The 14,000-nt window shown below is 44.5% G+C and overlaps 2 protein-coding genes across 7 annotated transcripts in view; one reads left to right on the top strand and one right to left on the bottom strand.

The window, feature by feature from the left end:
* LOC134407234 (secreted frizzled-related protein 1) overlaps positions 1-14,000 on the bottom strand; it is a 520,297-nt gene that overhangs the window by 240,155 nt on the left and 266,142 nt on the right. The gene's annotated exons all lie outside the window — the stretch shown is intronic.
* Positions 1-14,000, top strand: part of GPAT4 (glycerol-3-phosphate acyltransferase 4) — a 28,838-nt gene that overhangs the window by 6,586 nt on the left and 8,252 nt on the right. For all 3 annotated transcript variants that reach the window (XM_063139520.1, XM_063139521.1, XM_063139519.1), the window contains exons 2-5: positions 5,244-6,033; positions 12,393-12,462; positions 12,561-12,858; positions 13,665-13,739. In XM_063139520.1, coding sequence (XP_062995590.1) covers positions 5,869-6,033; positions 12,393-12,462; positions 12,561-12,858; positions 13,665-13,739 — 608 coding nt within the window. In that variant the 5' untranslated portion in view covers positions 5,244-5,868. The remainder of the gene's footprint in view (positions 1-5,243; positions 6,034-12,392; positions 12,463-12,560; positions 12,859-13,664; positions 13,740-14,000) is intronic.

Raw genomic sequence — 14,000 nt, 5'->3', positions numbered from 1 at the left:
AACAATCTAAAAGCAGTATATGAATGTTAAGCAGTGTTATTAATAATATGCATGCCAGAAAAAATAGCTTTTGTGGCCAGCTGAATGGATCAAAAATTAAGATGGAGTCTTCAAATGAAGCGACTGCTCCAAACGATGGGAAACAACAACATCATCATCATTGTTGTTGTTGCATTTATATCCCACATTTTTTCCTCTTAAGGAACCCAAGGCGGTGTACATAATCCTCCTCCTCCTCCGCCTCTCCATTTTATCCTCACAACAACAACCCTGTGAGGTAGGTTGGGCTGAGAGTCTGTGACTGGCCCAAAGTCACCCAGTGGGTTTCCATGGCCGAGTGGGGAATAGAACACAGATAAACCAACTCCCAGTCCAACACTTTAGCCACTACACCACACTTCTTGGCTTCATCAATATATAAGTAAATAAATAAATATAAAGATTAGCACAATTGAGCAGGAAGTGAATATAAGACTTCCCTTTACTAGAACAGACCAGAAGTCCATCCAATCCAGCAGTCTGTTTCAAGCAGTGGTCAACCAGCTGTTTTGGGTGCTCACAAACAGAGTAGGAAACTGGTGGTTTTCTTCCTGTTGAATATCCCCTGTATCTGATGTTCAGGGGTATATTGCCTGAATTTTGCTATCATGGTTAATAGCCATGGATAAATGCGTCCTCCTTCAATAATTTGTATTATAACCCCGTAAAGACATTGTCCATGACCACATTTTGTCATATTATTATGTGTTCTTTGACAAAGTGCTTTCTTTAGTCTGTTCTGAACCTTTTGCCAATGAATATATTGATATAGCATTAGTGTTACCTTGCTTGTATTGAAACCAGTTAATATGATTGGTTTATGTTTTAACTATCAAGTAATAAACTTGTCACTTAAGAAGCTTGCCTCCGTTGATGGGTTTGAGAAGAATTATCTGCTGCAGCCATGTAATACAGCAATGATAATTGTGGATATCTTATTATACATGTCATTACTTTAATGAGCCCTGAGCAATGCATCCTGGACAGAAGATATCTCAAAATGGAATCTATTATGATAGCAACACATCCTTCCAACAATGACATGAACAACAGCAGTAACTTGTATAGTAGAGATAGTTAGACCATAGGCTTGCAGCCGAGTCTGCTTTGCTTTTATAAGGAGCCCAAGATCCAATAACCGGAGCCTGGGTATAAATAAGACATGAGTTTGCATGACATGACAACCCATCATGGGTAAGAAGCCACAGTTGGTTGCCATCTCATCTGAACTTGGGCCGCTTCCTGCAGGGTGGTTTGTTTGTGGGCAGCAAACCACTTGACAACCCATAGCTTGTTCTTGCGGTTGTTTAACCATGATACGTTGGCGTGTCTTTTGAACCTGGGACAGTAAATACATTGTGTGTTATATAGAGTGGTGACTGAGCTGCTTGGCAAGAGCAGCAAACCCTCCTGCTGTTCTTCTCAAGTGACCTCGCCTGTGCTGAGGTGACAGTCCCTCCACCAATGCCCAAACAGGACTTTGAAGGGGCTGTCACTTGTTCTCCATGCCCCCTTTAAAAAAAAAATTCAAGCCCTGGCATTTGCACAAATAAGGCCGATTTTTTTTTCCAGCTCCAGGAATTTGCTCAGATGTCTTCATTAGAGGATGATGATGTTGGTCTCTTTTCTTGCTTGTGGTGGTTTTTCTAGACAGACATGATGGGTTTTGTCGTGTTTTTTACTGGGTCAGGAATTTCCTGACAATTGAGCATGTTTTAAGTATGACTGCTTTCTGGATATTGGTGTGGATGTATTTTGGTAGGCCCAGTTTCTGAAGGTTTTCTGTATAGTTTTTTTATTATTATTTTGCTGCAAAAGTGAGCACTTAGGGCTATCAAAGGATGTATAAACTCGCCTTGTCTATTGCATTGTATATTTCAGCTGTCAAAGGGAACAAAAGAGTACTAGGAAACATGAAAGGTAATTGACTGCATACAGGCTTGTTTGACAGCCTACTCCCTTGTTATTGTGAATGGGTGCCACGAAAATGGAGTGGACCCTAGATCACTCTTAAAAATGACTGGGGAGTGTATGCAATGGAAGGGGGAACCTCAAAGAATCAGTTCCACACTTCAAATGCTGAGGATTGCCTTGCTAAAGGGCTGATCTGGTCCCCTTTGCCCCCTGACCTGTCAACCACCAATGGCTGTCAAACCAGCCTTGATGCAGTCCCGTCTTGGTCAGTTACCACGTATGTTTCCTAGTGCACTTTCTTCCCTTTGACGGATGAAACAGATAAGGCAATAGACAAGACACAGCTATGTATAGTTTGAGAGCCCTAAGTGCACACTTTTGCAACTGCTAAAAGCCAGGTCGGAAAATAATGAAAACACTTGCGCAAATTAGATGTCGGGACCCAAAAACTTTTTTTAAAAAAAGCCGGGGAACGCAACCGGAGGTTGCGATCGGAGGGGGTTGAGGGAGACTTGGTGGCAGACAAGAGAGGTTCTGCTGCCAAGACTGCTGGAATACCTGCCAGAATCTGCTGAAGGACCAAAGGGGAAGAAGCGGAAGTACAGCAACCCACTGTAAGCTCAATCAGGCTTAACATGTTTTTTTCAGTGGACAAGCCGCACTGCATGGCTCATTCACCTGGGTGGGTTATCGTGTCATGTGAACACAGCCATACATTTAGAACTGAGGAGCTCTGAGCCTAGGAAATTGTTGTGTGCATCAGAACTGGATGGAGGTCACGTAATCTTCCACACAAAAATCCAGGCCTGGCTACCCCAAGCTTTCTTCATTTGAACATTACTATTCAGGGTGTATGTATGTGTGTGGAGAGATCATTTTGTTGCTGCTATCGTTAAACAATTGGGAGTCAGAAATCCTTGCCAATCTACTGCAAATCACTGCGAAATCTACCTTCTGCTCACCCTAAGTCTGCAATTGTAAGCTAGGAAACGCTTCCAGATGTGCAAACAGAGAATCCAAATTATGATTCAAGTGAATAAGCTTGTTTTTAGGACCACGATGCTCAGCTCTCTTGTGTTTAACATATTTCAGTAACAGAATTTGAGTCATGTTTTTGCAAAAATCCCAGTCTTCCCTGCTTATATCAGAGTGCACATTTCTAGTCCATCAGCCAGTTTGGAGAAAGAGGCAACTGTTTCCTCACACTTCCAGTTCTTTAGTATCCTCAGGTAATGGCTTCTCATAAGTGTAATATGTTGCTTCCCACATGGGGAAATCTGATTCGTCATCCCCAGTATGAACTCTGGAAGCTCTGAGAACGTCTTGCATTGATTACACACACTGGGTTACATACAGTTGACTGCCGTTCCATTCCAGTGGCGCTGTAAGGCCAAGTGGTGTTGCAGTTGAGATCTATCTGAGTGCTGACTGGGTGAGTTTCTCTCTGAAACCTTCCATTTCTGCTTTTTCCCTTCTTTTGGCTAGTCCATACCAAAAAACCTCTTGGCTTTTTGTTCCAGTTCTTTGCTCCATCCCTGTGTGACTTCTGCTCAGCTTCTGTTTACTATGAGTAAAATGCAGGGTGAGCAACAAAGCCCTCTCTGAGTTGAGTCAAGATTCTGAGAAGACAGTCTTTTGTGGATTGGGGCTTTATGGTCATAGGCTGGACTTAATGGGTAGGAATTGCCACCGGGATTCCACTTTTGCACCCTTGGCTCTTGCCAAGATAGAATTCTAGAGAGGTTGGAAGGTTGTCAGGGGTTCAGATTTAAAACAAGGGAAGACAGCAATTTCACCCAAGTCATGTGGCTTGGCTGGAATTGCAGGAGCTGAAGGTGCAGAGGCCTCGGGGTTTAAGGAGGATATGTATTTAAATTTGTATTTATTATGCCCTCTCTTTAAAACAGAGCTTGACGCAGCTTGCTTGCCTCTCCCATTCTGGCAGCTGGTGCAATAGCATCAGGTGCTCCCCACTTGTTCACTAGGCCCAAATGTACGTGCTAATCTCATCCCACAGACTCAGTATTTTGCATTACAGTCAGCATTATGGGCTTTTCAGAACATTTTGGATTGGGCATTTTCTGATGCCCTGTTTCAACTGGGTTCTGGTTTAGCATGCTTGGATTCTATGCACTTTTAGTTTTGATTTACTTCCTCTGCTTACTTTCACCCCACCGGCTTTGGAAATGGATTTTGTGTGTATGTGATACCTATCTACCTGCCTTCCTACCTACCTGCACCTGGAAAACATTAATTGTAACTTTGAAAATGCTCACTTTGTGGTGTTCCTGGCTCAAATCACTCAGCTTTAAAGCCTGAAATGGCCTTAAGAGTCTCTCATATGCTCCCACATATACTATTACCAACATCCAAGGTCTTGTTCCATGACTCCCCACTGGTGGAGGAGAAGTGGTTGGGAATGAGAAATAGAGCCTTTTCAGCCATGGCCTTGATGCTTTGAAATGCCCTCTCACCCCTTGATGTATCCATTTCATCAGCTAGTTGAATCCTGGCTCTTCTGGGAAGTCTTTGGAGAGATTAGTGGTTGTTGGAGATGTTTGTGCTATTATAATCAGTAGTGATTATGTTGATGCTGTCTGCTGTGTTGTTTAATTGCTTTTATTAATGGTTGTTTTGAAGTTCTCATTCTTAGCGACTTTGTGCTCCTGTGTTTGGGAAAGCACAATAGATTTTTCTTTTAAAAAAACCAACTAAACATTTTCTCCTTTCGTTATGGTACCAACTTACGAAACAATGCATTTTTGAGAGAGGAAATTTCCCCTTGGAAAATATAGCAATGGGGAAAAAATTCTACTACAGATTACTTCTGTAATGGAAAATGCTTCATCAATGACTACTAATTACATTTTTAAAAAATTGCTGCATGCCAATGTGTCAGGCTTGTAAACACCTCGCAATTAATTGCCTCTAGCAAGTCAGAACCTTCTCAAGCCATGTAAGTGCAGAAGCTTTCCAAAAGTTTCCCCACCCCTACCTTTTGAGAGGACAAATGATTAGCATTAGGGCAGGGCAAACAGGCTGGCTTAGAACAATACTTGTGGGCAGGGGTAATAACTTCAGTAGTTATTTAACAGTATGTAGCCCTTCTAGCAGGATGAGCTGTTCTCTTCCAAGATTTCTCCTTGCTGCTGCCATTTTAGTAGGAGGCTGAGCTCTGCCTTGTGCTGTCCTGGAACAGGCGGCTACTTCTCCCTGGTCTCAATTTCCCCTCCCCTGTACTGATATTTCTCTGATCTGTTATCTCTGACTCTTTCTCTTTCCTCCAATAGTGTTTGGGACCTGCGAATGCTTCACTTGCGGGAGCATTGTCTAAAGGAGGAAGAAACATCCCTCTTACAACTTTCTGCTGTGGATTGAAGCTGGAGAGCCGTGGAATGACACTTGCTGCAGGCTGCATGAGAGACTGGGAGCTGGTCCTTGCATTCCAAGGGCGAGGACTTTAGCTCTGCAGGCCCCTGTGTTTTCTTCCAATGCGGGGCAAGAGAAGGAGCCCGCCTCTGCTTTGCGAAGAGACGTTTTGTGCCCTTGAGCACTCAGGGGGGCCTCATCCTCTTGGCTTTCCAGCAGCTGCTCCCGAGCCCACCCCTCTTTGCCCTTCACGCAGATCGTTCAACTTTCCCTTGTGCAGCCATCACATACCTGGCCAGTCTTTTCAGTTTCTCTTTGAGCGGTGGCCTATTTCCAGGCTGGATCATGGGGGCTCTTCGCAACCCCAAGCCCATGGGGGGAAGGGTGTGAACTTCGAAATGGCGTCTGTGATAGGCCAGGGACCTGCTGCATGTGCAAGGTTGCTGTTGGCTGACAGGAGAACTGGCTGATCGCCCCAGGCAGCCTCTTTCTGCCTGCCTCAGGAACTCTCAGGGCACTGCCCTTGCCTGCCCCCACCCACTCATCATGTTTCTACTGCTACCCTTTGACAGCCTGGTGGTTAACCTGCTGGGCATTTCCCTGACCGTCCTCTTCACCCTGCTCTTGGTTTTCATAATTGTGCCAGCCATCTTTGGGGTTTCCTTTGGCATCCGCCGGCTTTATATGAAAACCCTGCTGCAGATCTTCCAGGTGAGTCAGACTACTTGACATTCCTGTGGGGGAATCGTGGACTCCGGGGCGTGGGATATGTCAGCAGCCGGGAGATGAAGTAGTGAATTAGCTTTTCAGTGCGGATTGAGTAAGCAGAGAGTTTCAGGGGAGGCTTTGTTTGTGCCACCACTTGGCTCTTGCATCTGTTGTTTACCTTGGAACATGTGAAGTAAGAGTAGATGACCCTAAGCAATTGCAAGTGCCACGGAATCAGTGGTTGCATAGTTACCCCATACATCAGGGATTTGGGGCAAACTTCCAAGTCAGACGGTAGTGTTGCCAGATGGATTGTAGCACTAGTATCTCTTCTGGAGATACACCCCTTCATAAAAGAAACAGGGCAGGCCTCACAAAGTTTTGGCAGACAAAAGCTGCCCTCCAATAACCTCCTAGATGAGGTTTTTTTGTACCTGGTTTTGATTGGGCTGGAGGTAGAATCATAGAATAGCAGAGTTGGAAGGGGCCTACAAGGCCATCGAGTCCAGCCCCCTGCTCAGTGCAGGAATCCACCCTAAAGCATCCCTGACAGATGGTTGTCCAGCTGCCTCTTGAAGGCCTCTAGTGTGGGAGAGCCCACAACCTCCCTAGGTAGAATGCAGCTGTTTTAGTTACCATATGATACAAGAGCATCTGTGCTCACACATGTAACTCATGTTGAGAATGACACTGGGGCATTTTGGGTGGAAGTGCCTTTACTCCACTGCAAACTAATTGCACACCATGGTGATCCTATGTGAATTAGTTCTCCCTCTGTTCATTAATTCTGCCAGGCTCTTGAGTGGACTGGAGCAGACATACAGTTAATTTTTCCTTTCCTTCTCGCCTGTCCCCAGCCCTCCTTTCAGCAAGTTTCTGGATTGCATGTAACCATTGTCAACCTAGGTTAAAATAATATCATATATTTATTTTTTTCAAACTGTTTCCAAATGCAAGTGTTGTATAGCACATAATGTCAAAGGTCGGTCCTGCTTGCAGACTTGCAGTACAGAAAATAGGGAAGGCACATAAAAGAAAATTAGATTGCTAGTATTAAAGCAGGGTTCTCAGAGAGGATTTGGGTGCACCCTGTGGGGCTCAATCTTAAGCAGAGTTGCTGATGGGAACACACAACATTGATCTTAAACATTTTTTAAAAAACACAATGTGGAAGTCAGGGATATGGTACAGGGAGGAAGGTTGGCACAATTCAACACCCTGCTCCCAATTTCTGAACCCTGGTTAATTGTATGTCTACACCAGCCCAGTTCTTAGGGTGTGTCACCAGCCTAGCCCACAACCTGGTGCTCTAAAAAGAGCCCTGCTGGAATCAGACCAAAAGCCTACCTTGTCCAGCATCCTTTTCCCCATGGTGGCCAACCAGATACCTCTGGGAAGCTCATGAGCAGGGCATGAGGACAACACCTCTCCTGCTGTTGCTTCCCAGCAACTGGCATTCATAAGCAAGCTGCCTCTGAAACCATGGAGGATACATCGAGGCATCATCATGGTTAACAGCCATCAATAGCCTTCTCCTCCTCCAAGGATTTCTCTGACATTTTAAAGCCAGTCACATTGTTGGACCTTGCTACATCTTGTAGAAGTGCATTTGTCCCTATTCTCCAAAGCATGCATAATTTTATACACCTCTTATTTACCCCAATGTGCATTACCTTACACTTACGTTTGAACCGCCGGCGTGGTGTTTGGTCTAGGGCTTGAGAGATCCAGGTTCTATTCCCCACTCAGCCATGAAGCTCACTGGGTGAACGATGTCATTGACTCTCAGCCTAACCTACCTTACAGGGTTGTTTTGAAAATAAAATGGAGAGGTGGAGCACCATGTCAGCCACCTTGGATTCCTTGAAAAAGGAAAAAAGCAGGATAAGAATGTAGTAATAAATAAAATTGGGGCATTTTAATGTCCAGTTTGGAGAGATCCTTTTGGAGCTTCATGGCCACCTCACCCTGAATAATTTGGTGTCATCTGCAAACATGGCTACTTTGCTGTTCACTCCTAACTCCAGATCATTTAGGAACAAGTTTAAAAGCAATGGTTGCCATACAGATCTTCAGGGGCCCCATTTCTTATATCTCTCTATTGGGAGAAGTCATTTATTCCTACTCCTTGCCACCTTTTCTTTAACCCGTTACCTAGCCCTAAGAGGATCTGTTAAGAGGATGGCTGCGTTTGCTCAGAAGCCTTTGGTGAGGGTTCCCTGGCCATGTGCTAATGCATCAAGGGTGAAGAACCAGTATGAGGCTAACAGGTGGGAGTAGCTGCCAGGAGTCCTGTCTGTTCCTCCATTCTGCTGGCCAGTGGAATTTTCCAGCTTGGAACGAACCAGTCTCTGGGCTCCTTCCAACTGGTTTCTCCCTGGCAGCTTTCAGACTAGGAACTCCCGCAGAACTCTTGGTTCTCCAAGGGCTGGAAATAATTAAAGGAAAGGAACAAAACTCCAGATCCAGTTCTCAGTGCAAAGTTTCTTCCTCTTCAGATTGCTCCCCTTAACTGATATGAACAAGGTCCCTTGATGGGAGAATGGGACTGATGTGACATTGTCCTGATCAACAGAGCTGTTTGTACTCCTTGGCCATTTACATTCTGTGACTTTTCGATAAATTATGCAGTGTGAGCAAATCTTACTTTGCATACTCTTTGCAGAATTTATTCCGGGGTGGGGCCAAGAAGCTATACGGGGAACTGAATTGCCCACCCACTGGAAATCTCTAGCCAGCCGTCTCTGGCTTCTGAATTTCCATCGAGCCTTTCTCACAGTCTTCCGAGCCTGACTTTATAGCCTAAAGCACTAGAAACTTGTTTTCTTTTTAACGTGGAAAGAGGGACGGTCAGGGAGTCGAATTCTGTGCTAGCTGTGGGATTGCAGCATAGATACAGCCCTGCTTATGAGGCTGTTGCTTAAGCCTGTGTTACATTGAGACGGTCAGACGGAGGGCAGCCAAGTAAACTGAAAGTGAGCAAATGTGAGCGTGTGCGTGTATGCTGCCCTTGGGAAGAGTGGCTGACCTTAGGATAATGTAGAGAAAGGCTGAGTTCTGGCAGTCGCTAGCAGGAAGCCGCCAGGGTGCTGGTGGGGATAGTTGGGACAGAAAGGGACAGCTGCTACTCATGAGTGAGCAAAGCAGGGGGGAGCTTTGCCTTCAAGGTTGCATAAGCCAAGTAGAATTGCCTCCTCTGCTGCAACTGGCAGCCTCAGTCCCTCCTCTCCTTGCCCCCACCCCAATCTCTGGCAGAGAGTGCTACGAACTTGATGCCAGATACAGAGGTTAGGCAGGCAAAAAACAGCCATGGATTCTGGCGAAACAAAGCTTTGATTCCAGGCTGAATTGACGGGACTTCCTGCTGGTTCTTGTGTAGTAGCATGGAGGGCAGTTTGAGAAAGTGTGTGTATTGAGGGTGGGTAGTTCCTCCTCTAAGCCTCCAGGGATTTGCAGTGGTGTGTTATGCAAAGCCTTTGTAAAGACTCTTCTCTAACTCTAGGTCAGCCCTTTCCTGTTTTTGAGGCCTGTTGCCTAGTGGGCAGGAAGCCGCCTCAAGCTGCTATTCTTTTAATCCAGGCCTGGAGGTTGTTTTCCCAGTCAAATCCCAAGCCCTTCCCAAGCTTTGATTGGGATGCCTCTCATATTATTTATTGTAAATGTTTTGTAGACTGTGTTTTTTTCTGGGAGGAAAGCATACGGAGTAGAATACAAACATCAATAAGCAACAGTACCATTTCAGCTGTCATTCTAACAACTAGGCAATTCGGTCAGATTAAAGAGTTCCCAACCAGGTTAAAACAGCACCAGTTGAAACCATCCTATATGCCAGTGGGGAAGGGCTTTTGAACGGTTTTCACCTTGTCATAAATAGAGATGTAAACTTTCTGGAAATTTTGAAGCCATGGGAAAAAACCTTTTTTTTCTAGTTTTGTTTTGTTTTTGGAAAAAACCAGAAATTTTCAGGAAAATGGGGGGGGGAATGCAATATTAGCACTTTTTACAGCTCGATAGTCACTTTGTTACTTTAGGAACATAAAATGTAATTATGTACAAGTTGATTTGGCATAAAATTATCACATTTGATAAATTAAAAGTTCAGTGTATTCAAGCAATTATTACAAATTGAATTTACTTTTTAATTTTTTTACCTTTTTTTGGTAACAAATATTGCTACAAACTCCTGAACTGTAAGGAACCTCTTTGGTTTTGCCAGTTTTTGAGGAGCAGGCAAAAAACAATTTTAAAAAACAAACAGGAGAAACCATCAATGTTAGTAACAAAGAAAATTATTTATGTCTCCACAGTGTCTAGCAGACTTAAAGCCCCATTCCCATAAAAAGAATTGAGGGGAAAAAAAGGGGGGGGGGGTAAGATTCAATGAATTTGCATGAAATTTAATCAGACTCATTTTCTGAGCTATCGCTGTCACTATCAGTTTCAGTCTCTGATTCAATGGCAGTGCTGCCCCCTAGAGGCAGAAATGCATCCTGCTCTTGCATGTGAGAGTTGTAGTCTCTGTTCACAACCTCGGATTTGCTTGTCCTTGGTGCACAGAAATTGTAACCCTCTATTAGTGCATATAGTTTTTAGGAATCATTTGGAGAAGTAAATCTATGAATACCTTGTCTTAAACATTTTATTCATCATGCTGAAATAAAACATTCCATAATCAATTTCTCTTCATTTTTTTCAGGGGGGGGAGAAAGGCTTTGGAAAAAGAATTCCCCCCCCCCGATTTTTCTGTTTTTTTCTTCACATCTCTAGTCATAAACCTCCTCACCAGGGTTTGTCTCACCTGCTCTGTCTGTGGCCTCATAACCCTTGCTGCCAGAAAGGAGTATAGAGCTGGCTTCCCCTGCACATCTGAAGGGCTAAAGGGATATGAATTTGCAGAGTCAGGCTGCTGTTGCACTCAGCCCAGTGTTGCCTGTCCTGACTGGAAGTGGCTCTCCAAGCTCTTATCTCCAAGCTCTTATCTTGACCCTTCTAACTAGAACTGCAGGGGATTGAATCTGTGAGCTTCACTATACACATGAGAGCTGCCTTCCTGGAGCAGAGCCAAGGGTTCATCTAGTCCAGCATTTTTGCTCTAACAGCAGTCAGCCACATGTCTGCAGAAAACTGAAGGCACTCTCTCTCCCCACTTAACTCCAGGGACTGGTATTCTGCAAAATGTGTGTGTGTGTATGTGTCTGTTTAGCTCTGGTAGTTGTTTTATTTATTTATTATTTATTGCATTTGTATACTACCCAATATCCAAAGCTCTCTGCCCAGTTTACAAAAGATTAAAACCTGCCAAATACAATATAAAACATAATATAAAAACCATTTACATACAAAAACGATTAGCAATGGCCAGTTAAAACCTTATTGTATGCTCTCATACATTAGGGAGTAGAGGAAAGTTTTAAGCTGTCCCTGAAAGGATAACAGTGTTGGCACCAAGCCAACCTCACTGGGGAGAGTGTTCCATAATTGGGAGGCCACCTTTAAAAAGGCCCTCGCCCTTGTTGCCATCCTCTAAACCTCCCTTGGAGGAGGGCCTAAGATGGCAAATGTAGTGTACAGGTAGGTAGTGTTGCATGTAGTTAATACCCCTATCCTCTTCCCTGAATTTGCTGAGTGTATATTAAAGCCATCCATGTGGGGCTGCCCTTAAAGCTGCTACAGAAGCTGGAGCTAGTGCAGAACGTAGCAGCTCAGCTGTTGTCGGGAGCTGCTCCTTTTCATCATGTAACTCCTTTGCTGAGGGAACTGCACTGGCAGCCCAGGTTTAAGGTTCCAGTACTCGTGTACAAAGCCATAAACAACTTGGGACCAGGATACCTGAGAGAGCGCCTTCTCCCTTACCAACCTGCCTGGTCACTGAGGTCATCTGAGGACATGTTCCTGTGGTTCCACATGGACCTATGGTCTGACTGGAGTCCACGAGAAGAGCCTTCAATGCAGTGGCCCCTTTCTTATGGAATTCCCTGCCTTTGGAGGTCAGGCAGGTGCCAAGGTTCTGTTGCTTCCAGTGCCTCTTGCAAAGGTTGATTAAGGAAGCTTTCCTTGAATGACTGGCCATGGTTTTACCAGAACTTGGGTTTTATCAGAACTTTGTTCTTTTAAAAATAGTAACTTTAATATGTTTTTATTAAATCCGTTAATTTTTTTTATTCTATTCGTTGTTCGCCACTCCAAAATCTTTTGGATGGGAAGCAGTATATAAATATTGTAAATAAATAAATATTGTAAATAATAAAATAAATAAATCTAAGTGAATGGCCATCATCGCACCTCACGACAGTGAATTATTCCATGTCAGTTACATGTAGGTTCTAGGATTCTAGTAGTTTCCCTTATCCATTGTCTTGCAGTGGGCGACGTTGAGGATCGAACGTGGTGCCAAAGAGAAGAAGCATCCCCTTTATAAGCCCTATGTCAATGGTAAGAGGCCGTGCTACCTTCTTTCAGGGGTGAAGAGGGGTCCAGGTCGGGCTCACCTTTTCTCATTGCGTGACTGGAGGGCTGTGTGTCCATTGCAGGTATCATTGCAAAGGAGCCCACTTCCCTGGAGGAGGAGATCAAGGAGATCCGGCGGAGTGGCAGTAACAAGGCCCTGGATGTCCCTGAATTTGAGCTCTCTGACATCTTCTACTTCTGCCGCAAGGGCGTCGAGACCATCATGGATGATGAGGTGACCAAGCGCTTCTCGGCTGAAGAGCTGGTGTCCTGGAACTTGCTGACCAGGACCAACTACAATTTCCATTACATCAGCCTGCGCCTCACAGTGCTCTGGGGGCTGGGCGTCCTGATCCGCTACTGCTTCTTGCTGCCACTCAGGTAAGGCCCAGCATGGATCAGGAGCTCTTACTGGGGAGACTGGGCCAGACAGTGAACAGACCAGGTCTGTTGTTTCAGGATTTTCCTCTGATCCATTCCCTTAAAAGTAACCTCGGAGGTGATTGTTGTCAGTACTCTCCAGTGGAAATCATATCACTGGCCAACCCCAGGAAGAGCTCCCTGTTTGAGGTTGAGGATTAGTGCTGTTGGTAGCCCTGCCTCTTCCAGCTCCTTTGCAGGATTATTATTATTATTATTATTATTATTATTAATAATAATAATAATCATAATCATAATAATCATAATAATTTATATAGCACCATCAGTGTACATGGTGCTGTACAGAGTAAAACAATAAAATAGCAAGACCCTGCCGCATAGGCTTACATTCTAATAGAATCATAATAAAACCATAAGAAGGGGAAGAGAATGCACTAAGCAGGCACAGGGTAGAGTAAAACCAACAGTATAAAAGTAAGATCAAAATCAAGTTCTAAAAGCTTTAGAAAAAAAAGTTTTTAGCTGAGCTTTAAAAACTGCGATTGAACTTGTAGTTCGCAAATGTTCTGGAAGAGCTCTCCAGGCGTAAGGGGCAGCGGAAGAAAATGGACGAAGCCGAGCAAGGGAAGTAGAGACCCTTGGGCAGGTGAGAAACATGGCATCTGAGGAGCGAAGACAAAGCACAACAAAACACAACAAAAGTAGCAACAGCAACAAACATATTAGGGGAAGGCCAGTGGAAAATAGTACGTCAGTATGAGGTTGTGCCTCACCTCTCTCTCTCTCTCCCTCCCTCCCTTATGCAGGGTAGCCCTTGCTTTCACCGGCGTTAGCCTCTTGGTGACAGGCACTACAATGGTGGGCTATTTGCCCAATGGAAGGTGAGTTCTCAGTAGAATCACCACCTGAGAACAGGTGCTGAAAATTCCGGGACCTTTATATAAATTGTGCTACTTGAGCAGACCTTGTTCCGCATACTCTTTGCCGAATTTATTCGGGGCTGGGAGCAAGAAGCTACACAGGGAACTGAAGCAACTTCAGTAGTTGGGTTTGAAGACTTCATCACTGGGAGGAAAGAAATGGTTGATAGCCTCTTGTGGCTTAAACACTGGGCCCCTATTTCTGCTCTGCTCTCTGTGCTC

This window comes from Elgaria multicarinata, chromosome 12 (genome assembly GCF_023053635.1).
Source record: "Elgaria multicarinata webbii isolate HBS135686 ecotype San Diego chromosome 12, rElgMul1.1.pri, whole genome shotgun sequence".
In the NCBI taxonomy this organism is placed as follows: domain Eukaryota; kingdom Metazoa; phylum Chordata; class Lepidosauria; order Squamata; family Anguidae; genus Elgaria; species Elgaria multicarinata.
Note: the sequence above shows the minus strand (reverse complement) of the source record. Positions and strands in the feature narration are given on the sequence as shown.